This window comes from Exophiala aquamarina (genome assembly GCF_000709125.1).
Source record: "Exophiala aquamarina CBS 119918 chromosome Unknown aczIA-supercont1.5, whole genome shotgun sequence".
NCBI lineage: Eukaryota > Fungi > Ascomycota > Eurotiomycetes > Chaetothyriales > Herpotrichiellaceae > Exophiala > Exophiala aquamarina.
In genome coordinates, this window is record NW_013550583.1 from 1,298,889 (window position 1) to 1,325,313 (window position 26,425).

At 50.4% G+C, this 26,425-nt stretch overlaps 7 protein-coding genes across 7 annotated transcripts; 4 read left to right on the forward strand and 3 right to left on the reverse strand.

Annotated features, from left to right (window-relative positions):
- Positions 1-891: 891 nt before the first annotated feature.
- On the forward strand, positions 892-1,942 carry A1O9_07134 (uncharacterized protein; the record flags this gene model as incomplete). The annotated part of the gene is made up of 3 exons (XM_013404080.1): positions 892-940; positions 1,042-1,548; positions 1,656-1,942. The coding sequence occupies 3 exons, from the start codon at positions 892-894 to the stop codon at positions 1,940-1,942; spliced, it is 843 nt and encodes a 280-aa protein (XP_013259534.1).
- A 2,858-nt stretch (positions 1,943-4,800) lies between these two features.
- A1O9_07135 (uncharacterized protein) lies at positions 4,801-11,175 on the forward strand (the record flags this gene model as incomplete). The annotated part of the gene is made up of 1 exon (XM_013404081.1): positions 4,801-11,175. The coding sequence occupies one exon, from the start codon at positions 4,801-4,803 to the stop codon at positions 11,173-11,175; it is 6,375 nt and encodes a 2,124-aa protein (XP_013259535.1).
- Positions 11,176-13,247: 2,072 nt separating this feature from the next.
- On the forward strand, positions 13,248-13,574 carry A1O9_07136 (uncharacterized protein; the record flags this gene model as incomplete). The annotated part of the gene is made up of 1 exon (XM_013404082.1): positions 13,248-13,574. The coding sequence occupies exon 1, from the start codon at positions 13,290-13,292 to the stop codon at positions 13,572-13,574; it is 285 nt and encodes a 94-aa protein (XP_013259536.1). The 5' UTR covers positions 13,248-13,289.
- Positions 13,575-15,054: 1,480 nt separating this feature from the next.
- Positions 15,055-17,241, forward strand: A1O9_07137 (uncharacterized protein; the record flags this gene model as incomplete). The annotated part of the gene is made up of 1 exon (XM_013404083.1): positions 15,055-17,241. One exon carries the CDS (start codon positions 15,055-15,057, stop codon positions 17,239-17,241), a length of 2,187 nt encoding a protein of 728 aa, XP_013259537.1.
- A 950-nt stretch (positions 17,242-18,191) lies between these two features.
- On the reverse strand, positions 18,192-20,659 carry A1O9_07138 (uncharacterized protein; the record flags this gene model as incomplete). Its single annotated transcript, XM_013404084.1, has 3 exons — positions 18,192-20,117; positions 20,254-20,298; positions 20,606-20,659. The coding sequence occupies 3 exons, from the start codon at positions 20,657-20,659 to the stop codon at positions 18,192-18,194; spliced, it is 2,025 nt and encodes a 674-aa protein (XP_013259538.1).
- A 1,897-nt stretch (positions 20,660-22,556) lies between these two features.
- Positions 22,557-24,794, reverse strand: A1O9_07139 (uncharacterized protein; the record flags this gene model as incomplete). The annotated part of the gene is made up of 1 exon (XM_013404085.1): positions 22,557-24,794. One exon carries the CDS (start codon positions 24,792-24,794, stop codon positions 22,557-22,559), a length of 2,238 nt encoding a protein of 745 aa, XP_013259539.1.
- Positions 24,795-25,200: 406 nt separating this feature from the next.
- A1O9_07140 (uncharacterized protein) lies at positions 25,201-26,349 on the reverse strand (the record flags this gene model as incomplete). The annotated part of the gene is made up of 3 exons (XM_013404086.1): positions 25,201-25,411; positions 25,457-26,239; positions 26,291-26,349. The coding sequence occupies 3 exons, from the start codon at positions 26,347-26,349 to the stop codon at positions 25,201-25,203; spliced, it is 1,053 nt and encodes a 350-aa protein (XP_013259540.1).
- Positions 26,350-26,425: the final 76 nt, after the last annotated feature.

The following is a 26,425-nucleotide window of genomic DNA, read 5'->3' on the forward strand; positions in this document are numbered from 1 at the left end:
CCCTAGAGGGCCCGTCTTAACTTAGACCTTCTCCCGGCATCCGGCTCTGGCTACTGCTCCCAGGCTGGCAATGCAAAAATATCAATGAACTTATATTATGACGAATATGCGCTTCCTGTCTTATTTTTTGCTGACCTTGGTGCTTTGTGCTAGTGGAATTTAAGCAGATTCATTGGGTTGATTGTGAACGAGGAAATCGCGCTTGGGACATAATTTGACCCCATCAGATTGTACTGTAGGCGCACATGACTCACGGACGCGCCTCCCACAAATGGGGGAACGAACCCTCACTTGTACCCTTTCTTCAACAGTTAACCATTTCAAACTCCTTTCACTGGCCATCTTCACCAACATCAAGGTACAACTTTCTTTACACCCCGTATGCCCTTGGGACCAGTGAAGCAAAGCTGAAAAACCTCAACAGCAGTCTATATAACAGGAAGTGTTGCCCACCATGTGTAAATTCCTGCATAGATTGAGGTGATTGCGAGAGTCGCAACCAATGTTTCCACTTTTACGTCACCGACACATATGATCTGAACCCAAACGGATTTCTACCCCGGACCAGCTGTATCTCACATGAAATGTGGGTTTGAGAGTGATCCTCTCTGTCTCTCTGAGCGACACGATTCGACGCGGGATGACGGCGTGCAGCGTCGCTACTCAGCAGCCCTCGATTGCTTTAATGCTCTAACGCTAGATCCGTCGCCCGATTTGTATGGCGGAAAGTGATCCCGTCGTCTTTTGGATCTGGTCATTGTGATACATTATATGTATTGGACATGTGCCAATGATTGTGGACTGCATACACCACATCCGACGTTAAATAGCAATTTCTAGCAGTCAACCAGGCTTTTGGCGACCCATAAGCAGTTTAGAAACTTTTCGAGAATGCTCCAAGACGGGACTGCTCGGATCGTGATCAGCGGTGCTGGACAAGGTATGTGCTGTGACCTTTGCTGGATGGAATATACATCGCTTCGCAGGAAATGGAAATTTAATCAGTTTTGACTCGGAACTAAATATTAAACACATATCTAGGGATTGGTAGAGCGCTAGCACGACATTTTGCTTCCAAGGGCCACAAGATCTTCGTCCTCGATGTCAACGAGGACAACATCAAGCACACCGCGGAAGTCCATCTGAAGGAATACTTCGAGACCAACAATGTCGGCTGGGCGGTCTGCGACCTGCGATCGGTCGACTCGATCCGTCAGACCGTTCGCAGCAAGGCTGCCGTCTTTCTAGACAACCATATTGACTTCCTCGTCAATAATGCGGGTATCTCGAACCCGTACTGGGGTGACGGCAAGACCATGGAGGATGAGTCGGTTTTGGAACAGTGGCAGGCCTATGTCGAGACGAATCTAACAGGGACCTTCGTCATGTCTCAGGCCTGTCTTCCGTACATGAAGGTTGACCGGCAGGAGGATAAGCAGAAATTGCCCGGCTCGAAGGTCGGCACTGTAGGGCCTTGTATCATCCACATCAGCAGCTTTCGAGCTCTGATCTCTGATCCGAACCAGGAAGGCTATGCCAGCACAAAAGGTATTTAGAGATTCCCTGTCAACAGTTGAATTTTCCTTCTTCCTTCCCCTCCCTGATCCTAAAGCCCTCAACGCACAATTTCTGACACTTCCCCGGCAAACGCCCAGCGGCACTCCTAGGCCTAACACAAAGTATGGCCGTCTCAATGCAGTCGCTCGGCATCCGCGTCAACCAGGTCTCGCCGGGACGGATCAAAGCCACGCACGAGCATCGAGAAGGAGAGGAGAAAGGCAGAGCTGAATGGGGTATGGGAGAAGACGATGTCAAAGACCACCCGACGAACCGCGCCGGAGTTCCCGAGGATATCGCTGAGGCCGTCGAGTACCTCCTCGGCGCCGGATTCGTCACTGGGCAGGATTTGGTTGTTGATGGAGGGGTTGGGAAGGTGAAGTAGGAGTGTGGTCGGCAGTAGACTTGGAGATATCGGGTGGTAGAGCGTCTGGGCTCGAACTGGATGCAGGACCCCTGTGTGGTGAAGCGTCTGGATTTGTGGTAGCGTGGTTTACACCAGATGGACCAATGGGTAGATGTCGACGAACCAGATACTGGACTGGATGTAGACTTGATATGTGGTGGATAAAGTTGTAGTGATTTGACATGGCGAGGAAGCAGTGCACTAACCTCAGATTCTACAAAAGTCAAAGTGGAAACTCACGGCAGTGGGAACAATTGCAGGCTTTGCTCAGACGATCATACACTAGGTGTTTAAGACGAGGACCTTGGTTGACTTTTGCTTGTTTGTATTCGAGGTGGCGGGTCAGACGATTTGTCTGTCGTCGTCTGTAGATATTGAATGGCGTGTCTAGCAATTCGACCCTTCCGGTTTGGCCGTCTTGCCGATTTTGAAAGCCGAGATGGTTATGGCTGGTCTTCATGCTGTGTAGATTGATATAAGTGCTATTGAAGGTTTTGAGCGAAGAGAAAGTAAAAGGGACGGAGATCAAGGCCGTTCAGAATGGCAATTGTTCGAGAGCTTCTCAATACTACCTTTTCTCAGTGCCCCTACCTGGCGCGATTCGCGATAAGAAATATTCCTCAATTGCCACTGGTACCACAGCAGTACGTCAGATTGAAACACGACATGGCGTCTCTTTGTTCCTTGGGCGTGACATAAGAATAAAATTGGCGCTGCTGATTGCACAGATCGGAGGAGTTTACCCGCTGAAGCGTTGAACTAACGGGTCCTGTGGGAGTATAGAGATATCATGTCACTTTGCAAGAAAAAGTCTCTCCGTGCCAATGAGGTATCACATTGGCAGCGTCAACGGAAGGATATTCCGGCCATTCTGTTGTTTGGCAGGGCGGCCTCGATGATGTTGGTGGAACCTGCCTTCCTTTTGGAGATGGAGCCTCGGAGAGAAAGTTTTTCCTCCCCGACGTAGACAGCGCTCCTCACGAGTGGCTCGTCGCTAGATCGAAGCATGACGGCAGTCATAAGGCTACGGAGTTCACTCGGTCCATTATTTGGTTGTCGCCGTTGTTGAACGGCATCAGAGCGTCGTTGCTGAATGTATGTGCATAGTAAGAATCCATACCTACCTAAGGCAGAGATAAGGTGGAAGGGGAGAGATCAGTTTTTCCAAAACACCCCCAATCAAAATTGAAACACCAAGCCATGAAATTAGACGAAAGAGGTAGGAGTCGAATGCCTACGGGAGCTTCCTTTGGAACAAAATGTTTGTTGTACCGATCGAGAGGAAGATCGCGGACGGCAACTGGTGATTAGTAGCCCAACTTGACGGTTACTATATTGTCAACGGCCACAAGCTGAAATAGGTACCTATGTAATTAGGAATCCATCACTCTTTCAATCGATCATTCCAGCGGCGTCTTTTCAGCTCCGCGCTCTGAAACTTGTATGAATAAACGGAGAAGGCCATACTTCTGATTTCGGTTTCGGTTTCGGGCTCTGGGCTCTGCCGCTCGTTGCGACTGCAATTGTGAAGGTCTCGTATCGAAGTCCTCCGTAATCTCTTTGCTGGCAATATTCGTGCAGACACTTACAGAACTCCACGACGTCATGTCTCGGTGGGCCAGTCTTTTGTGGATGCAGCTGACGCGTTATGCTGCCAGAAACATAATTGAAGAAAGTCAAATCTTCGCAGCCAGATCTGTTGGCGCCGATATTACTGTCATGTTGCACTAACTACCATGTAAGTAGTACAAGGTCCGTACCTACGAGGACTCAATACGGAGGACAGGGTACCTGGTAACATCAAACAACTATGTCTGGTACGAACAGGCACGAACAATCCTCCCCAGCTTCTGATTGATCAATCAATAATAGGGGGCAGCAATATGACACGGAGCGGCTCCTTGTTCACAGCGGCAGTTCTTCTTTGACAGACGCCAAGATACATTGCTGCCTGGCTTTGTTGTATGAGCTTTGAGTCGTTCACTGAGCAGAGTTCAGGGTTGGAACAGAGTCAGCCTTGGACCACCCCAAAGGAGACAAGTGGCCTGGGGGCTGAAGGGCCGGACCTAGGGCCGAAGGGGGTGCTGAGAGGCACCAGGCGTGCTTACAGTACTCGTGCATTTTAGGTTGTGCTGTTTGGTTTACTCGTAGTACCCCCAATCCTTACCTACAGGCGTGCTAAGATCAGTCCGACCTCCGCTCTCGCAGACGGACTGTTCAGGTATCACCAGGTTTGGTTGAGCTGCTGAATTAGTTACGTGGCCGTTAAACCACTTGCCCAGATGGGTGCAGCATGACATATCCGGTCCGGGTGGTTACAGCACACCTCAATGCTCCCTGCCATGCCGCGTCAGTGCCTGAAGAACCAGTTCCACTATCCAACTGACGGCGAATGATCAGTGCCAACCGCCTACGAGTAACGAGATACGGCGGGCAGCCACTAACCACATGCTTGTTCCCCTTCTCATATTTGCCATTTCCTCGCTGCACTGGCACTGCCCACCTGGCACACCCTTACGACTATTCACGACCACGACTCAACACGACCACCACGACTTTCCATTATTGTCTGTTTACGTTCCTCACTTCATTTCATTCGTTCAGTCTGAGCAACATTCCACGTCGCTTCTTGCCCCGATTGCCTCTTTTGGTCCTGCAGATACCGCCATAGCCATAGTTCCTAATCGCCATTGCGCCGATCGCTCTTTTTTTCCTGGCCTGCCCTCCCTATTCTGGTCCGCAGTTATCCCAACAGATTCGTGCGCTTCGAGCAGCGACGCTATGTTGTGTTTGTGGAGATAGTATGATATTGTGCTTGCAAGAACGACGGTTGTGCCATGTCCTTCCACGATAGATCTCCGCCAAAAGCCACCACGCCGCAGTCAATACCTCTACAAGACTTAGCCAGACCCCCCGACAACGACTCGCCTTCGGAAGGACAAGACCAGCATGGAGGCGGTATTATCGGCCATTTCCATCGCCATAGTCGTACGAGGTCACTGTTGACCGGCCGCCGAACCCCGGACTATTCACGATTGGACGAGGAGTCTCCCACAAGAGCTGGACAAGCATATCAATCTGGTCGGGCTTCTCGCGGAGGACCTCGTTATAGCGACCATTCCCCCGTCGAAGATCTGGATGGCTTCGCCGCTGCCACCGTTGGCCTAGCTTTCGGTCCACCTTCGACCCCTCCGAATGCTGCTTTACCTCGCCCGACCATTATCACCACCCCAGCAGATGGAGATTCTGGCGAAGTCGAGAACCTGTTTTCTCCTCCTGACTCAGACACAACACCCCTAACCGAAGGGCGAAAGTTGCACTCCTCACTTCAAACTTCCAGTTCACTCTCGAGAGGGCAGCGGCACGACAGATCAGGAAGGGGGTCTGCTGTCCATTGGAACGATGGAGCATCGCCATCTCTGCAACCGAGTCGCATGTCACGTCTTGGGGACAATCTCCCCAGTCTCAATACCGGTCTTGGTGTGCAGCGGAAGATGAGCAGTGCCAGTGGCATTCGTCGTCTCAGTTCCACTCGCGATCTCTCGGCCGAACGTTCTCGGTCCTTATCACCCTCCCCCTCTCCAATGGCTCGAGCAAATTCTATTCTTCGTGGCATCTCTCAGCGTGTTGTGAATCTGAGTAACGATTCAGAAATTGTGGAGCAAAGTATCCGACGTAAGCCATCTGTTCGCGATCAACGCCGACCCAGTGCTTCCGGAGCTCCTACTATTTCTGATATCGAGGATGCACCAGCTGCTACTTCACCACTGGAAAAAGTCGCGTCTTACGAGGTCTCGCCAGTTCCCCCCTCGTTCCCGCCAGCCATCCATCCAAATCCACTCCTTGGAAACACTTGGGGCATTTTTGGTCCCGAGAACCCTCTTCGGAAATGGCTTTGTGAAATTCTTGTCCACCCCCTGACGGAGCCTACTATTTTGGCCTTGATTGTTGCCCAAACTGTGTTACTTGCAGTCAATGCCGCTTCAGATGCAACATATCTGGAAACCCGAATCAAGTCATGGGGTACAGCCTTCGATTACTCCATTTTCGCTCTCTTCGTGATATACACCTTAGAGCTTATTGCGCGTACAATCGTCTCCGGCTTTATTTCTAATCCACGGGAGCTAAGCACCCTCAATCGGTCTCTTGGACTTCGAAAGGCCGTCCTTCAGAAGGCAGAAACTCTCTTTGCGCCCGCCCAAGATCGCCAAATGCCTGCTAGAAGCGCCACTGACGACTTGGATGGTCCAAGTCAGCCTTCGATTGTGAGGACATTCACGGGCGTTCCAGCCCCGGGAGGTCCAGGCCATAGTAAGCAGCAACAGAGGATACGTCTTGCCCGACGCGCCTTTCTTAGGCACTCGTTCAATCGACTCGATTTTTTGGCCGTGGTATCTTACTGGATATCGCTTGCCATGCAATTGAGTCGCTTTGAAAATTCCAGCCATGTATACGTCTTCAACATGTTGAGCTGCCTTCGTATTTTGCGCCTGTTAGGGCTGACAGCCGGCACCTCAATTATTCTACGAAGTTTGAAGAAAGCTGCCCCGCTCCTTGTGCATGTCGCATTTCTGATAGGCTTCTTCTGGCTCATATTTGGCATCGTTGGAGTTCAGAGCTTCAAGTCAAGCTTGCGTCGTACCTGTGTCTGGGTTGGAGATGATGGGTCAGGACAAAATTACACCCTCAACATTGCGCCGGAGAACATCCAGTTCTGTGGAGGTTACCTCGATGCTGTAAGCGGCGCTCCGATGCCATGGCTATTCAGTGACGGACGTAATGGTTCCCAAGAATCCAAAGGATATCTCTGCCCTCAAGGCTCGTTGTGTGTGGAGGGACCCGAAGGCCCTTACAATGGGACCGTGGGTTTTGACAATATTCTTCAGTCGCTCGAGCTGGTCTTTGTCATCATCAGCTCAAACACTTTCTCTGACCTGCTGTATTACCTGACCGATTCAGACTATCTTACGGCCGCATTGTTCTTTGCAGCAGGCATTGTGGTTTTGAGTTTGTGGTTGGTCAATTTGCTAGTTGCAGTCATCACTTCGTCCTTCCAAATCATTCGGGAAGAAAGCAAGCAGAGCGCCTTTACCGCTGAAAAGATCGACGAGCCGATCCCAGAGGACGAGAGTATGACCAAGAAAAGCCGGCTGAAGGCGCTGCTCGACAAAACGCACATCTTCTGGGTGCTTGTGATCGCTTTCTCGCTACTTGTTCAAGCCACTCGAGAGGCCAATATGAGCGAGTCATCGGAGAAGCTCATCATGAATTTAGAAACCGTTGTGACTCTGCTTCTGCTGGTTGAGATCATTCTTCGCTTCCTGTGCGATTGGAGAAACTTCTTCCGCGGCAAACGAAACTGTGTCGACCTTTTCCTTGCGATTGTGACTTCCATTATCCAAATACCAGCGATACGGAATTCTGGACAGGCATATGCCTGGCTCACCACTTTCCAAATTGCCCGTATCTATCGAGTCGTCCTTGCTGTCAGAGTCACCAGAGAGCTCATCATGACCGTCTTTGGAAATATTGTTGGCTTGATCAACTTGATTCTCTTCGTATTTCTATTTACTTTCCTCGCCGCTATTATGGCCTCACAACAATTTCGTGGCGATTTCCCACCTGTGGATGCCGCTGGAGAGACAATACAAACAACATTCTTCGATATTTGGAACTCCTTTATAGGCATGTATATTATATTTTCTAGCGAGAATTGGACCTCAGTGATGTACAACGCGACGCAATTCAACCTCCGATGGAATACTGCGTGGCTTAGTGCAATGTTCTTTATCTTGTGGTTTGTCGTTGCCAACTTGATTGTACTGAACATGTTTATTGCTGTCATTCAAGAGAGTTTCGATGTGTCGGAAGATGAAAAGCGCCTACAGCAAGTCAAGGCCTTTTTGAAACAGAAGGAGGTTGCGGGTCCTGCCTCCGGTAACTTGTCTTTGGCAGCCGTTTTCAAGATGGGGCGGGATTCCATTAGACATCGCGATCCACTCGAGTATGGCTCCTCAACTGTTGAACAACTCTTAAAGGATGCTGTTGTCAAGGATTTTCTGGATGAGCAAGATGAAAGCATCAGCCGCCGTCCAACATCAATGCATCTCTCCCAGGTAGCCACCGTCAAACCAGGCTTCCTGTCCAAAATTTGGACCAAATTTACCGGCCTTAACTCCCACAAGGAGCCTAACCCCTTTTATACCAACACATCATCTACCCGGGCGAATGAAGAGTTTGATCCACGAGCCGCTGCAAAACGTGTGGTCACCGGTACAGAGAATCGACGGCGCGCACAGCGTCAATATCTTCAATCACATCCGAGATATAACGTTTCTTTGTTTATTTTCAAGCCAAACAACCCGATTCGAAGGATGTGTCAATATGTTGTGGGGCCAGGCCGAGGGAGTGAACGTGTCGAAGGCGTGTCCCCATATCGACCAGCATGGTATGTTTTTTCGGCGTTTACCTACGCGGCCATTGTGGCGATGGTTATACTCGCCTGCATTACTACACCGCTTTACCAAAGAGACTATTACTTGGAGAACCCAATGAGTATCAAGAACTGGTTCATTTGGACAGATTTGGGCTTCGCCGTCCTCTTTCTAATTGAAGCGCTCATCAAAACCATTGCGGATGGTCTGTTCTTCACCCCGCACGCATACTTTCGAAGTATCTGGGGTGTCATCGATGCCGTTGTGCTAATTACTCTCTGGATTAACGTTGCTACCGCTTTGTTCCGCGATGATGGTGTTTCGCGGGCTGTTGGTGCTTTCAAGGCGTTGAGAGCCTTACGCCTCCTCAACATCAGTGACACGGCGAGGGAAACGTTCTACTCCGTCATTGTGATTGGCATCTACAAAATTCTTGCTGCAGCCTTCGTCTCGATGAGTCTACTCATCCCGTTTGCAATTCTCGGTCTCAATCTGTTCAATGGTCAGATGCAAGCTTGCAATGACGGAGACTTTAGTGGTTTATTAACTAACTGCGTTGGCGAATTCAACTCCACCCCATTCAATTGGCCTGTACTTGCCCCAAGAACAGTAGCCAACCCCTGGTTTAGCTTCGACAGCTTTGGCGACTCATTATTTATCCTTTTCCAGATTGTATCGCAAGAGGGCTGGACGGGTGTCTTGCAGTCAGGCATGAGCATCACAGGACGCGGCTTGCAACCAGTACCATTCGCGTCTCAAGGAAACGCTGTTTACTTTATCATCTTCAACTTGCTCGGTGCTGTATTCGTGCTGACCTTGTTCATTTCCGTCTTCATGCGCAATTACACCGAGCAGACGGGTGTGGCTTTCCTGACGGCGGAGCAGCGGTCCTGGCTGGAACTGCGGAAGCTCCTCAAGCAGATCTCACCCTCCAAGCGTTCCATCCACCACAAAGGCTCCACTTTCAAAAAATGGTGTTATGAAGCTTCAATCCAGAAACGAGGGGTATGGCAACGTTTCATCACTGGCATCCTGCTGGCGCATCTTGCCCTTCTTATCGTCGATTTCTACCCAGAACCGAAATGGTGGCAAAAATTGCGTGAGTACCTATTCTTGGCCTTTACTCTTGTCCTCATCGTCAACATTGCCGTCAAAATTATCGGACTTTCGTGGGACCGTTTCAGAAGGAGATCATGGGACGTTTACTCGATCATTGCGGTGTCTGGAATCTTTGTGACATCGGTGATGAGTTTGGCAAATGCTAATCTTCGGACATTCGACGTGCTCCACAGGCTCTTTCTGGTATCTGTTGTATTTCTCCTGATACCGCGCAACAACCAGCTGGACCAGCTTTTCAAGACAGCTGCGGCGTCTCTGCCTCTCATTCTCAACCTATTGGCAACGTGGTTTGTCCTGTTTTTGGTCTTTGCAATCGCCTTCACACAAGCCTTTGCCCTAACCCGGTTTGGCGAGAATGAGAACAACAATGTGAATTTCCGCACAGTCCCCAAAGCCCTGATTCTTCTCTTTAGGATCAGCATTGGAGAAGGTTGGAACCAGATCATGGAAGATTATGCAAGCATTGAACCGCCATTCTGCGTGCGAGAAGCTAGTTTCTTCGACAGCGACTGTGGGAGCTCGAAATGGGCACGATCGCTTTTCATCGCGTGGAACATCATCAGCATGTATATTTTTGTGTCTCTGTTCGTTTCGATGATCTTTGAGAGCTTCTCATACGTGTACCAGCAGAGCAGTGGGATGTCTGTCGTCAGCCGGGATGAGATCCGACGCTTCAAACAAGCATGGGCCGAGTTTGATCCCAACGGGACAAGGTTTATATCCAAGGAGCAGTTCCCACGCCTTCTAGGGGAGCTCTCTGGGGTTTTCCAAATGCGGATCTACGATGGTGATTTTACAGTTGGTCGAATCAAAGAGGATTGCTCTGTGCAGCCTGACGATCCTCCCAACCCCAACCGACGTGTAGTGGACGGGATGGACCTGGATAAATTGGCAGATCGTGTCAGCCAAATTCCAGTGGCGGAGATCCGACAGCGACGCGAGCGCATGAATGTATTCTACCAGGAAGTGCTTTTGACAGCAGAGCCAGACCGCGGAATACCGTTTACTGCGGTGCTCTTCCTGCTGACGCATTACAACGTGATTGTCGACTCACGGAGCTTGAGACTGGAAGAATTTCTCCGGCGAAGAGCGAGACTGCAAAGAGTAAATGAAACGATTCGACGAAACACTGTGGTTGGCTTTTTCGACACGCTGCACTGGTCTCGCAAGTTCAGACAGGCGGTCGACCGACGTCGAAATTCACGACTTGCATCGCCTCCAGGTCTCCCAGTTCCCGAAATCTTTATCGAGGATCCAGATGATCGGATTGATGCAAGCAGCAGCGGCACGGAGCCACGGGACTTCACTTCATCAACACCGGTATACGGGGCTAGGAAACCATCACCCAACCTGCCCCCAATTGATACATCAGTCCAATATCGAGATTCTCTACGAAGTCCAGCATCGATCACAGGCTACGATGAATCACCGGGCAGCAGCCCAGTCAGGACCACCAGGCTATCATCGGTCGACACGTCCTATCCTGGACCAGCGAGATCATCACCGACCACACCAACACTTGGACACAGTCGTCATGGTAGCACGGTCAGTGGACACAATGCTCTAGGAGTGGTAGAAAGTTTCGACTCGTCGGCATGGGGCGAAAGTATTCGACGAAGTTTCACGACCAGGAGGGGAGGGCAGCGAGGAAGCTCATGATGATACACTATTGAGTTAATGATTTGGTATGAGAAGGGTGCGGTGGTGTCGAATGTTCCTATTTTTGTTGTAAATATTGAGGACTGACTGACAAAGTGTGCCGGCTACATAGCGAAGGCGTTCTACATGGAGAGGCATCAGGATTGTTGGTCGAAGACTTGACGAGAGTGTTGAGCTACCAAACCAAAATACTGGGAAGTGTTATGTGCGTAGGAGCTAGGGTTTCTGACTCTGAGAGGCGAGAGATTCGAATTCATTTCTATTTTGATCAATTGTTGCTCCTTCTCGGCAGCCCTTGTCGATCTGGCGATACTTTTGATTGCGATCACCATCCCCGCTCATCGGATTTTTGATGAGATTCCGGGGCATGGAGGATGTTCCCTGTATGTATGTGCTCCGTACTCCATACGGAGTATCTCGCACTGGCACACCGGGGCGCTCTATCATGTGATGGAGTAAGATAGTATGGTCTCGTCTGCGTTTCGCGATGTTCATCGTGATGCACCAATGAAGCACGGGTCTGACAGGACAAGGAGAGGATTGATGGAGGGTTCGGGATCCGTGTGGGGCTTGGAAGGGCAGTGTCAGTGACGCGAAGGGCTTTCATTCCCCTTTGGTGCCCTTTTCTCGGATGCTGGTAGAAGCACTGGAACGAAGAATGGGGCTGCTCCCTCAGTGAGGTACTGTACAAGCAAATTCCAAGACCGGGGCTCTTGTCGGGAGTTGGGCCTCCTGAAACACCAAAGTGCGCAGGCAAACATGAGACTGGGCTAAACAGCAGACTAGTCGAGTTAGTGTCGAGATTGAGAATCCCGTCGACCTTGACGAGATGAGACGCAGAGTCTGATGTGCGTGTGTTTCATTACAATACATACATACTGGTGTGGTGTCTTTGTGCCTTTGGCGTAGTAGGGGTCTAGGCGAGGTCACTCCTACAGTGAGTAATTCGTACCGGGGGGTATGTACTCCGTACTCCGTACTTTCGCAGACTCTGACTCGGCTCAGGTGCGCCCCTGGCCTGGGATGATGTGGATGAGGTACCGGGACCTGTGAGGAACTGGGAGATGGTGGCGAGATGGTCATTGGTCAGGTTATCTGGCGTCGCGTCAAGGTTGGTTCGTCCCTGGTTCCTGATTCCTGGTTGCCAGCTGCTAGTAGCCGGTCGCTGCAAAGACGCAAGACACTCGCGTTTGGTCGTGAAGCTTGTTTTTCCCCTTTGCTCATTGTTTGCGTCGGTTCCTCCCCACCAACACCAGCACAAACTCAGCAGCGCACCGCCTTTACCACCGCCAATGCCCCGGGTTGCCCTCGCGAAATGGCACTGACGTTTTACAAGACACGGCCAATTTGTGTTTCCATGGGTTTGGGGCCCAAACTATTGCCTGCGTGTCTGTGCGGTCCCTGGTAACCCTCATCTGATGGTCCTTGGGCTGCCCGCTATACATATCCTGCTCCGGAGACAGCTTTGACACATCCTCTTTCACCTGCTGTCCTTTTTTGATTGATAGCATCATGTCTCACTGACCTCGCAGCTGCTCTTCCCTCGTTGCCATCTTTGCTGTCTTTGACCCTATACTTTCTTTTTAAAACCGTCTGTTCACTTCTTTTCCCGTCCAACACTGATTTCCCAGGCAACATCAGACTGGTATTGATCTGATCTGATCTCCCGTGGTCTGAGTCTTGTCTCGGTGCAGTTTTACATCCTGCCATAAGACTCTCGACTTGCTGGCAAGATCGAGGTTGCAGGCTACTTCTGCGAAGCGATTGCTTGATTTGTTGTTTCCAAGTCGATTGGTGGCCCATACGCATATACACATTCATCTACATAAAAGGCTCCATCTCCACAGAATATGGCCGTTGCACAGTTAGTTTCTCTCTTCGAAGGTCTCGACCACGGAGCATCCATTAAACCAGTGTCCAGCAGCTTCCGAACCCATTCATCGTCATCATCTACATCCCGAGTGCGTTTGTCACTGCAGACTATCTTCAGCCACAACCCTCTTCACCGATCAGCCCCCAAGACGTCGAAGAATATCAACATGTCTGCCACACCCTCATCCTTCCTGAGCTCGTCTCCAAGCTCCTCCTTCAGCAGCTTCCGCAGCAAGACCGTTATGGGCAGTGGTATTGAACACACCCTCTCTCCTATGACCGCCAGCAGCCCCCGCAACCAGATCCGGCGGCAACCGTCGGCCATCGACCTGGCTTTGGAAGAAGAACAAATGGCTGATCATGCAGAAAGCATCGGCCTGGGCCTCCTCGAACCACGACCACGTGCCAACACCACCTCGTCTATGTCTAGCCAGGGCAGCCAGTGCTCAATGATGGAGTTCATGAGTGAGACCATGCAGACACCCGTCATTCTAGATGGCATCTTTGAAGTCATGGAGCGTGCTTGAGTCCAAACCATCACTACAACAATCACAACTACACTAAGGGATATCGGACCTTGCAGCAAGATGCAGTTTGGATTCCCAGGACGCTCTTGGAGCTAAACGAACTTACGAGGACACGTGTAAGAGTAGGACGATTCATTTCCATACCGGAGCAATCAGCAGCAGTCACTGCGAGAGGGAAGGTGCAGGGGAGTCGTCGATTACCGGACGGCACGGTGGGCACAGGCATCACGCGGTACATAGGTTAACCTAGGCAGATGGTATATATTTCAACTAATACAAATGTCGAGAAATCGACAAATAGGGTTAAAACATCAAAACATTAAAACATCTCCATGGTCTTTCTCTTTCCTCAGAACCCGAACCCTCGGGCAAGGGTAAGGAAACAATCCCCTGATGACGTCTGAGCGCTGGGCAAATACCTGACTTGTAACGTGCATCCGCTGGTATACGAGTACGTATGTATGTATTCACCTGGCGAGATACTCGGTGGTATGCGGCGTAGTCGGGTGCCGGTGGATGAACCCGTTGGTCGCAGCCAGGTGGTTGATGCTGGCTGATTAGCAAAGCAAAAGCTAAACTGCCAAGCAGCAAGTTTAGTTGGGGCAGGTGCGACTATGATGGATGGCATGGCACGCGATTTGTCCCACCACCCACGACGCGTTCCTTCCTGCTGGGTGGGCAGCGCTTCGGCATTACGGACGTAGTCGTCCAGACTGATTACTATTCATTTAATCCAGGCATTTACACCTCATCGGTGACCAGCCTTGGTTCCCCTTGCAGTCTGGCTGGCTCCATCCTCACCAACCTTATGCATCACGATGACCGTTATTACCAGATCAAGCATCTTCACCTAACTTGGGAAGAACGATGTTCCCTTCATGCTTTCCGGCCCTCCCATGGGGTCCATCTCGCTCTGAACTTATTCATTCTAAGACTGGCCACGCTTCCAAACGTTCAACGAATGTTGTTTTCTGCCTGTTACTCATATTCCGTGCAGCGTCCCTGCCCACAACTTTATACCACTGGCAATCTTCATCCCTGGAGCCGAGGCCTGCTGAGTCTGACTAATTTCTGAGCAAACGTGGAAATCAGTCCATAAAGCAGCAATCGATCCCTTCGCAACATAGTATTAGAGCCTCTCCCGCTGCTGTGTGCTTATTCTTCTTCACTCCTCGCCTCTTTTGAACACCATACTCCCAAGTCTTTTCTGATATTGGGATAGAAGGGGGGCGCTTGCATATCAACAGCGACTTTCTTCTCTTTATTGTTCCGCTGTCTGTGTTTGGTGCCTCTTCACCCATTGTCCTTTTTGGGCGTTTTCTATCCAATCCCACCTCTCCAAACAACCAGTAATCCACGAGCCTCGGCCGTCGCCAGCTCATTCAACTGGTCGAATTTTGGTCAAACACATCGACCGACTTTCACCTTGGTTCCGTTTACTAATCATTCCTTGGTCTGCATACGTGCTTACCTTGCAACCATGGCCGCCTCTATGGACCACCCCCCAGCAGAGTACCACTATGGAGAACGAACATATACCTCCCTTCAATCAATCATATCTGACCCCACCCAGCTTCTCATAAATTCGAGCGTCGGAATGAATCGATCATCCATTGGTGGAGACTTGGAGATCCTCTCCGCAGCTCGCTACCCCCAGGCTCTCATGGAGCCTTATGAGGGAACAGACCTTCCTCCGCGTAAACGCAAGTCTGATCCCAGTCAGTACTATGGTGGGATAGTCCTTAATTCCTCTGCAGTAGATGGCGACAACTCCTCTTCTGGAGAGACAGACCAAGCCCCGCCGTCCAAAAAGAAGCGGTCTGGTAAACAACCCACGGCTGGTGACCACGAGGATCCAGCAGATTCCAAAAAACAGCGCGGTCGGCCCAGATTAGACACTCAAGATGAGACTGCGGCAGACCGTCGACGAACACAGATTCGTCTTGCTCAGAGGGCATATCGCCATCGGAAAGAGACAACCATCTCTGCCCTGAAAAATAAGGTTGCTGCCCTCGAGGACACCATCGACCAGATGAACAAGACCTTTCTGGACCTCCACGACAACATGGTCGACGCCGGCATTCTGACATCTCACTACACTCTTGGTCGCCAACTCAAGTCCGCCACTGAGGCTTTTGTTGCTTTTTCCAAGGTGACCGCGACCGAGTCCGACGATGAGGACGAAAAGATAGCAAAAATCACCAATGGCGAATCAGACCCTCCGGATGTGGCTGCCAAGGTCAAGAGAACGAACTCTCAAGATGTGAACAAGTGGACTGGTCGAGATGCTACGAAGCAACCATCTTCCCGCACCACCACAAGAGCCAATGTACGTGGCACCAGTGTTAACCCGAGCTCTACCGACTTAGAAGCAGTAGAAGAGATTCCACTAGCTCTTAGCAAGAAAAACATTGCCTCCGCCGCCGCCGACGACGACGATGGCTTCTTCGCCGCGATCTCGCAAACCAGCTTCATCGACACTTCGAACCTTCATGGCCTAAATGAACTGATGCAATTTAACGCCCAAATTTCAGATCATATTCCTTCCTTTGCCGATACAGAGCTAAACGATAGCCAATCTATCGAGCGTCCCATCAAGCCCGCGCATCAACCACAGGGGTCTTATACTTATAGTTTTCAAGAGACCACTTTCGCGCGCCGCCTACACCGTATGTGCCTCGAACGAGCATTCCGAAATTTGACCAATCCACATATTGACCCGAGCTATATCAAGCGCGCTTTCCGCTTTACTTTTTGCTTTTCTAACCGCAAACGCATGCTCCAACGTTTCCAAGAGATGCTCAAACGCCGCGCTGGTGAAAGCCTTGAGAATTGGAGTGTTCCCTTCTTCCGCATTGGTGGCGCTGGAACTCACTTCCCCCGGCGTGACGACGAGGGAAAGCCCTTGTATCCGCCGAACATGGTTAGTCCCGCAAAAGCCTTCGGTCCTCAACCCTGGGTCGAAGTCGAGACACCTCGTCTTGAGGCAACCACACAGGAGATGCTCGAGAACATCGGCTTTGGCGGCGAATGGTATGATTCACACGATGTCGAAGAGTATCTCAAGACCAAGGGCATCTTCCTTGATGGACAGAGCAGCTTTATCGGAGTCGACCCGAGCGTGCTCCTGCTGATCAAATCAAGCACCGGAAATGGCAACTCATCCGTAAGCGATAGTTCCAGCATCACTCGCAGCCCGCACGAGTTGAACATCCGGACGCCGTCACCACTACTCGACAGTCTCACAGATCCATTCATCGCGAGGGAGCTTAATGATATCTATGCCAACCCATCCTCACTCTTCCCTGCCAACGCCAAGAGCTCCTCCAACACTGCCACTGCCACCGCCAACACACCCAACCCCATTACTACAGGCAGCGAAGGCAAGAGCCATACGGGCATCGCTCCCTTCGACGCTGGTAACTCATCACTTTCACCATCGTGGCCGAACAATTTTTTCGCCCCCCAGCTATCCGCAGACTACACACCTGGCAATATGTACCCGGATTTCCTCGGACGCAGCGCCCAAGGCCCAGTGACCTTCGATGTCGATATGTTCCTCGAACGCTTGATCGAGCATAGTGCTTGTCTCGGCCGCGCCCCGGGATTCAGGAAGTCCGCTATTGATGAGGCGCTGCGCATGAGTGTTCAGGAGTCAGCCTATTAAATCAAACAAATCACGGAAGGGACTTTTGCGGAGGAAATCTGAACAGGGTTGTTTGTACATACAGATTTCATCGAACGAGCGAAATGAAGAGTGTACGAGAGGCGAGGAGAAAGGGGTTCTATACGATTAGAGCCTTTGATGACTTGGCATGTCTGGAGATATGCCTCTTGAGAGTTTAGATAATGTATCAATATGCGATAACATGCATGAGCGTGAGATATATACATGTCTACACTTGCATGTTAATGAAAGCCACGAGGTCTCCTGCGTGCATGACTCTCGTCACCGCGAGACGATATAGGCCAACTACCTCAGTTAGTTGGGGCAACAAGGCGTCCCCTGGCTCGCCCCCGCCCTGCTACCCAACCAATAGTTGCACTACGCGTAGTACTTATGATGATGTTTGGTATCGATCCCGGCCATCTGCACCTCGCTCGCTGAGCGCGTGTTTCCCGACAAGAAACGTGAAGGTTGTGCAAGGATCGTCGAAGCGGAAGGGGGGAGAGGGAAAAAGAACCGGACTCTTAACAAGAATGCAAAATTCAACCTTTTGCCTTGCTGTAGCTGTGCTGCACTCGGCACCGCCGCTGGGATTTTGCTTGATGCTGCCGCCGCCGCCAGTTTCGGCTTCCTTCCGTTTTTCTCGGTTCGTTATTCGAACGTATGCTATGTACACACAGTGGACTGTAGAGTCGATCGAAGTCGCGCCCCAACCAACCAACCAACCAACCAACCAACCAACCAACCACCCAATCGGCCGACCAATCATTGAATGAACCAGCGAACCAAACCATGCAGCATTTCGTGAGTTCACTCACTTGAATAGACGATAAACAAGAGAAAAAGCCCGTCAGCCTGTCTATCAAGCTAGTCACACAATCCTCCCTTTGGCCATGACATCATAATACAGGCTGTCCTGTTTCATGCAGCCGTTTCGCTTCCCGCTTCCTTCATTCCCCACGCCGCCGCCGCCGCCGCCGCCGCCGTCTCGTGATAGCAGGAGTCCAGAGGAACTTTCGGCATTTCTTCTCGCCGCAATAGCAACGGACGAGCTCGTCAAACTTTTCTCCGTCGATCTGGTCGGGCAGATCTTGCTCGTCACTGCCCCCGCCGTGGTAGTCAATCCGAATTTCAACTGCTTTCGGAATGTTTTCGATTGCGAAGAACGCAAGGTAGTACAGTTTTTTATCCTGTTTGTGGGTCTGGACGGTAAAGCAACGCGCGTTTGGTTGGCACGAGTGATTGACGAACCGCATGGCGGTGCCGTGGTACTGGCCGTCGACGTGGTACTTCTCAACGCCTGTGAACCAGTCGAGAGAATAGATGTAGGAAGACTCGCCCTCTTCGGCGGCATCTTCTCGTCGTTTCAGCTCAGATTCTGTGATTACCTCGCCGAGGTAGAGCTCAATAAACTGTCCTTTGACTATATCGACAGATGAGCGGACTCCAAAGCCACATTTCGCAGTCTGAAATACTTCGAGCGGAACCGTCCGCCCCTTGCCAACAACGCGGTTCCAGCAATCTGGCCCACAAGCGCAGAACTCATTGCACTCAGTGATCTCGTAGTGCTTAGCGACGGGATCGAGTTCCTGGGCCATGTAGGTATCAGTCAGGACAACAATTCCGTCCGGCCGGCGGACATAAGTCTGACGTTGCTCAGTGTGACGGCCTTTACCCGTTTCATCAGCGGCCTCTTTGCTAAAGCAATGGCATGACTGTAGATTGCAGCTGACAAAACACGTACACCCATAGTTAGTGCTTGAAGGAGCTGATTTGATGCCGGATCGGATTATATAGCGATCTGTGAACTGAAATTTGCCATTGAGAAGGCTTTCGTTGACATCATTGGCGAATGTCAACGGGGGGCCCTCCACCGGCTCATTGAATCTGTTGGTGAGAAGTACTCGCGAGGACTGTTCCGGTGTAATTCTCGAGGTGCTGGAGATGATGAGCTTGTCGAAGGAGTCCACGAGGTCAAGACTGATATCTAGCACTCGATCGGTTCTTGAATTTGGTTGCAGCGTCTTCTTTTTCTTCGATGCCAACCTATGTCTCGCGGTCAGATCTTCCTCAGTGCTAAAGCTGTCGGAAAACCCGGTCTGTCCAAAATGGCGAAGTAATTCATCAGGTCTGTGCTTAGCATGCTCGGCAGTAACCATCAAATCGGCTAGTAAAGCTTTCTTCTGAGCTTGGGCCTCTGCTTTCAGGGCCGCTGCTGACTTTGGTAAAGGAGCTGTCCATTGGTGAAGCAGGCTAGGAATGCGGATCTCTATATTCGACTGAGAAGGCGTCGGCGAGAAGAGCTTGGGACTTTGCGTTTCGGGGACTAATGACTTTCTTGCATTTGCAGAATAGGAGCCATTCTTTTGAGGAGTCGGGGTCGGACGAGTTCTAATATCAACAGAGAGAAGTCGAGATCTGGGGCTAGACTCAGCCAACGCTCGACTGAACTTAGACGGCTGAGAGTCGGCCGATGCACGAGCAACTTGTACTTCAGACGTAGGGATGTTGTTGCTAGTTCTAGGTGATCGGGATCTTGAAGGGTTGGCGCCGACTCTGCCTTGAGATCGTGGTCTGTCTGAGGATTTTTCTCTGTGGTGAGATCGGATTCCATTCGATTGTGAAGGTTGGCTTTGTTTCAGATGGAAGGAGGGTGCAAAGGGTCTGTCAAGACTTTCATATGGATATGAGAAGCGTGACAGCTGCTTCCATGGCGATTTCTTGACTTTGGATTCAGAGACGTCTACAACACGTGACGACTTTGGAGTTGCGACTTTGTGCTCGTGACTTCCCTCACGTGACTGACTGCGTGCTAACTGACCGTTGATGCTTGGAGTGGTAGACTTATGGCGTTTCGCTGGTGGTACGGCGATGACCTAAAAATAGTCAATAAGAAAAGTCCCTAATTTCCTCTGCGCAAGACTCGAGAGGTTTGCAGAGGTAAAAAGTGGGAGTTATAGGGTGGACTGGGGTAGCTAAGCCGGGGAGCGCATAGGCCTAGTAGTAACGTACCTCGTCGGACTCGTCGTCTGAGATCTCGATTAAGACAGGATTGTTCTAGAATCATGATTGTTATTAGCCTTCGCTTTGATTTGGATTGCTTGATCAGTTCAACATTGACTCGTTGTAGAATTGCAGGGCGGTCGTGTTGGGTAGTAAAAGGGAGTTGGTTTTGGCATCGTGCCGGCCGGTGGACGCGTCTCTCTGGAGTAACTGCCCACCGCCACGGGGACAGCCGTGTCTCACAACGAAAACAGGAGAAAGCCAATAGATTGTATCAGGTTAATGGTTAATAATGTCCATGATGTTGTAAGCATTTATCCAGAGGAATGGCAATCCACAAGTAGGGAAGCAGGGAACTTACCGTGAGTGCGCTCGGCGTTGGCAGCTTTCGCTTCACCGCGGCTAAGACGGCCATTCTCTTGATAATCCGCCTAGAACGCGGTAATTAGTCTCTAACATTAAAGAAAATGCTAAAGTAGCTTGACATTCGTTGTTTCCACGCATCTAGAGATATCCAGAGACATCTTGGAAGATGATAGTGGTTTAAGATAAGTTAGTAGTGATTTAAAATTAAAAGAGGCAGTCATTGTAGAGAGATGAATATTTTAGTATATTAAGGAAGAAGTAGCGCTCGCCAAGAGGAGCTAGCTTACGTAACTACTAATAGTTCCTTTTACGTAACTTAACTCGTAGACGTTACTAAGAACTTATTATTTTATATTATTTTTGTATTTTTATACTTCTAATTTATCATCTTTAGTGAAGATATTTTCAGAAGTAGACTTACTAGTTTTCTAAAACTTAGAAACTTAGATCCTCGAAATATTTAAGTTTATGCTCGCCGCCATCCACTATAGTTGATTAGTATAGTGCTATAGTAGTAAGGTGCTTTCCTCTCTCTAGACTTCGGGTCTCTAGCGAGACGTTGTCAGCGATGTCTATTCCAGTACTTCGCTTCTAGAGTCAATTAACACTCGGATAATTTTGCGCCAGTTTTCGCACTGGCAGTTATAAAAGACCGCAGTTGCGGGCTGTCCTCTCCACACGTCGGCGGGCACAATCCGGTTCTCCATTTTGCGGGTCCGTTCGCGCCGCCATTCATCCCCAAAACAGTCGCGGACTCATGGTGATGAAGTTGAACGCCCCACACTGTTGTTGTTGTTGTTGTTGTTGTTGTTGCTTTGCACTTTTTAGCTCCCAAGATTCTCTTATCGACTTCATCACGCCACCCACTGCCTGCGCGTCTAATCGCGTCAGTGCGAGGTGGCTTGCCTGGGATCGCGTGGGCAATAAGATACCCACTAGCACTCGCGCCGATGAGCGCACGAAGTCCCTCCTTTGTCTTATTTCACTTGAATAACCGAGCAATAGGTAGGCATGTCATCAAGATAAGTCGGCTAGCAGTATCGTGCAGACTTCCTGACGTGTCCCTGTATCCTCACGCAGTGAGGAGGCAGGACTGGTCCTTGGCTAGTTGACTTGAGCAGATCTTGACTCCTTCAAAGAGACCGAATACTATCTCCTCTCCATTCTTTTCCGGCCTTGCAGTCATCGAGGACAATCAACAAGTATTTCCAGTCGGCTCTCTTGCCCCCTTCCGCCTCTCCTTCCCTTACAACCGGCATGGCCACCACCTCTGGTGCTGGGCAATCTGCCTTATAGTGGGAGATCAAAGACGTAGGATGGCCGGTCAACAGTTGGGAGGCACTGGTGGGCGCATAAAAATGAATCTCTCGCATGGAGGGATTTAAAGGTGCAGAAGGTCTTTTCAAAAGACCTGGGAACATTGGTAAGAGGATAAAGATACATCGACTTTTGAACGAGTGCCGCCAGCAGGGGCTTTAACCCCCACCCCAGATCTATTCAGAGTATCTGAATCTGCAGGTGGATGGTGACAGGTGAGGATGAAGTGCAAATCGTGGCCTGGAGAAGGCAAAGAAGAACAGCTTAGTCTCACAAAAGAACGCTGGCCGGCCCAGAAAGTTACAGGTGCAGAGGCTGTATCGACACTCCCAGTGGATGTGCAAGACACCTACCACTCTGCTTCGCAATTGGCTCAGCTAAGTGTGCATTTCCTCCTGATAGGCAATTCCATGCAATGTGCACAATAAGATGCGTGGGTGTGGAAATCTATGGCCATAGAGGCGTGTTTCTATCCCAACATACACGTGAAGGGTTTCAGCATTCTCCTTAAAACCTCCATGCCTTGAGCGAAATATCACCGAAGGCTCGCTGTGGGAAGGAGGAGCACACCGAACGGTGTGTACTCGTGTGTCTCAGGTGCCGTTCAACTCTGGTCCGCAACCTCAAAGTCATTCAGAGTCTTGCCCTTCATCATCATCAGCTTCGCCACTACCTCCTGCGTCATCATCGAATCCCAGTTCGTCTCCACCCTCCACTTCATCTTCAAGACCGCCAATGAGGTACTTTTCGCCCTTCCCTTCCACCCCTGCAGCCACGACATTGCCATCTTGTACCTCACAATTCTGCAGTGTTGATTTACTTCCAATCTTAGCCTTTTTGCCCACCACCGTGTTCGTCAAGACACACTTTTCCCCGATCGTGACACCGTCCATGATCACACAACCTGTGATGCGTGTCCCCGTTCCAATTGAGACCGACGCTCCAATCACGCTTGATTTGATGACGCATTGCGTGGCTATGGTGCTATTGCTGTCGATGAGTGTGTCAGAACGCGAAACCGTCACCCGTGGGGCAACAATTGTTGTCGGGTGAACCTTAGCTTGATGAGCAAAAGGAGAGGCGGCTTGCTTGAGGGCAAGTGACTCTTCGACCGACGGCAGCTTTGCCAGGGCCAGGGACACAGAGAGCACGAGTGGTGTGGTATCCGCACGTCGGACGAGTGTTGCATCTGGAGATGAAGGAAGAATGTATGAGAGAATCGGTGGTAGCGTGGGCACAGGTCCATCTTCGTCGGCTGTATCAGATTGATTGTCCGGAGACAGGATGCTATCTTCTGGATCCGCTTGGACTCTTGATGCAAGGCGGGCTGTTCGCAGGTGGACGACGGCTTGTAGCGGCGGTGGCGTGCTTACTTGGGTGCTGCTCAATGACAACAGGTCAATTTCCTCTTCGATCGGTCTTTCGTGTGGCTGGATGACCCCCCGAGCGGTAGCCGAGTGATTGAAAATCTTCCTGGCGCCGTGCTGAGCACGATAGCTCGGCTTTCTCCATTCAGCTTTGGCCCAGGTTCCCACCAAGTCTTCGCTGACAGATTCGAAGTCCTCGTTCAACTTTGCAAACTCTTTGACCCAGTAAGGGAATACGTAGATATGAGAATCACGATATTTGGTCATGCACTTGATCGCGCCGTGCTTTCTGAGGAGAGAATGCCGGATTTTCCAAGATTTATCCTGCTCGGCTTGGTCCCAGAGTTCAGACATTGGCATGGCCCAGACGAGTTTCCGAAGAATGCCTAGCCTTTGTACTGCAGAGGACTTTGACAGTGGAATATCGTGTTCGGAGTCGAGTTTCGTGGTACACATGAAATCGCACTCCTCGCCCTTGACACTCTCCTCGCGATCAATGGTATTATACCATATTGAAAGACCACCACATCGACCGCGGTGTTCGCCTCCCAGAGCGAACAAGTCTTTCCGTGCAGGGTCGACGCCCGAACCCGAGGCGCTACCGATTCCACCAGGTCCACCGAGTCTAGTCAAGTAGGTTTCGAGGAAGACATCCCCAGATATACCACAGATCAAATCGCAAGGTAGCAGTAAGAAATCCGACTGGATCGCTGCTTGGACCTCTGGCAATCTGATCAATTCCGCTGTCGGCGTAGTAAACTCTAGATCTTTTGGCGCGAGGAGATCAGGCGATGGCGAAGGGAGTGACGTCAAATACGGGTTCTGGGCAAGAGCGGCTGCGATCGGCGCTTTTGATGTTGGCGGCGTGATCAAAGTAATGTCGGTCACACCCATTCGATAACACCAGTCCAAGACATACCATACCATGGGCCGATTTGCAATTTCAACCAGAGCCTTGGGGAATTCAGCCGGCACACTGGTGAAAGTGCTGAGGCCGATGCCAGGGCCGCATAGGATCAAAGCTTGAAACCCAGTTTGCGGCATCCTTTTGGGCCTTTGTGGGAGTGTTGAATTGAGACGTTGAAAATTGCGCTGCTGGTTTAGGTTGTTCGGTCGAACTTGTGGTGAGTCATACCCACGCGGCCAGTTCGAATACAGAAGGTTGCGCAAAGGCGAAGGCTCTCGCGTGTCCCAGATATCAACTCCGTCTGAATCACCGCTAGTATTGCGATACAACGATGGTGCCGCTGGCTGATATGGCGGGATTGATCCAGGTGTACCCTGTCTTCCTCTCACAATGGCGGACAGGCGTAAAAATTGAATCCGAGGGTTAAGGGATGGTCTCGGGGATTGGGCAGCGGCACCACCACTCTCCTTGGTCTGTTGAAGGTCGTCACCGAGAATATCGATGGCATCAACGTCGCCAAGAAGACTGATAGGATTCTCTGCTTCAATTGTGTAGCGCTGCTGCATGTAGACGCATGAGGTTGTGCTCACCATGACGAGAATCGCAAGTCTGACGAGATTTGGGGTTAGGCTTGGCATCCGGATATCCTTATCCGCTCCTCCTCAGCCAGAAACTGATATCGATCTGAAATTCTCCTTATGGTTCGGTTCACAGCTGAAGTTTAATATGGAGAGAGACTGTGTTGGGGGGGAATCGTATTCCAGTCCTCCTTAAGCTATGTGCTCTAATTGCGAAGCACTGATGAATTGTGCCTGGGCTCGTGGCCTCTTCCTGGCACACCGTCCGTCCCGTTTGGGGCACAACAAACAAGGGTGCTTTTTGTTCAGCTTACTTTCCATGCACATACCCACATAGTCAAGATTTCTGTTTTACAAAGCAAAGTTTACCCTACTCGGTTGTATGTATCTGCTCACCGGAGCCTCTCATTTCGAGCGATTCTTACCGTACCAACTGAGACTCTAGCTGGGTCTGTGCGGCAGACTTAACCGACCTCTGGTCTGAATCCCCATTCTCAGCTGTCTTATCTTTCTCCCACGCACGCTCAAACACTTTGTTGATCGCATCTTGAAAAACGTGAACGTTATAGTCGATGAGCCCTTTCTTGTCTTTCGCGTCGGCATTCTTGATGTAAGCCACCAAGCAAAGATAGCTGAGAACGATCAGAACTGCAGATTCACGAGCTTGAATCACTTACCGATTCATCTCTTTCAAGTAAATCATGGTACCATCTTGAATGGTCATGGAGGATTCGGCTTCCTCCATTTGTTCCCCCAAGACCTTCTTCTGACTGCGCTCGTAAGAGAAGAGGTCGGTGATATCGACTATGACGTCAATGTAGTCGGAGCACATCTCATACACCTCCATGTCAACGGGCCTTGTGTCGCTGGCGACGTAGATTTTGCTAAGAATGTCGAAGAGGTAGGCTTTTGCCATACCACAGCTGTTGACAATCATGTCCAGGAGATTTTCAAGGGTATCGAGTTGAGGAATCAGCTTCTGAATGACTTTACTGAATGCCTCGAAGATCGAGTGGTCGTAAATCGAGGTGAGATGATAACTGACATTTGGGTTGATGTAGCCTTGATCACTAAGCTCATCACCAACTCTCTGGACAATGTCCTGGAAAATATCCGCCTTGAACTCTTCATTGAGACTATCAATCTTGTGGACAAAGACTTCGACATTGATATGAGGGAATGTAGTTTGCAGATTGAGAATGGTGGTGGTCAATCGGTTCAAGGAATCGGAGTAGTCATCTTGGGCATCGATCACCCACACCAGGGCACCTATCTCTGAGAAGATCTCGGTTGTGTCAAAGGTCGGGTCGAAATAGTCTAGTTGCCCAGGGAAGTCCCATACTTGAAAGTCCATGAAGGAGTGCATGGAGTCTTTCTGGATGCGAGTCGTAGATTCTAGGAACAAGGTTTCTTGCGGGGGCATCTTGTGAAAGACAACGCTGGTAATGGACGATTTGCCGCTTCTATTTTCTGTCAGAGAAGACTCTGAAGTCAACGGGGTGTTAGCTGACTACCTTCTTTGGCCCATAAGCAGCAAGCGAGGCTTGTTCTGTCTCAACTTCCGATCCATTTGTGCCGAAGAGGTCAAGGCTTTGGAGTGAGAGAAGTTTGATGGCTGTCCTAGCTCTTCGGCCTTATCGATGTGA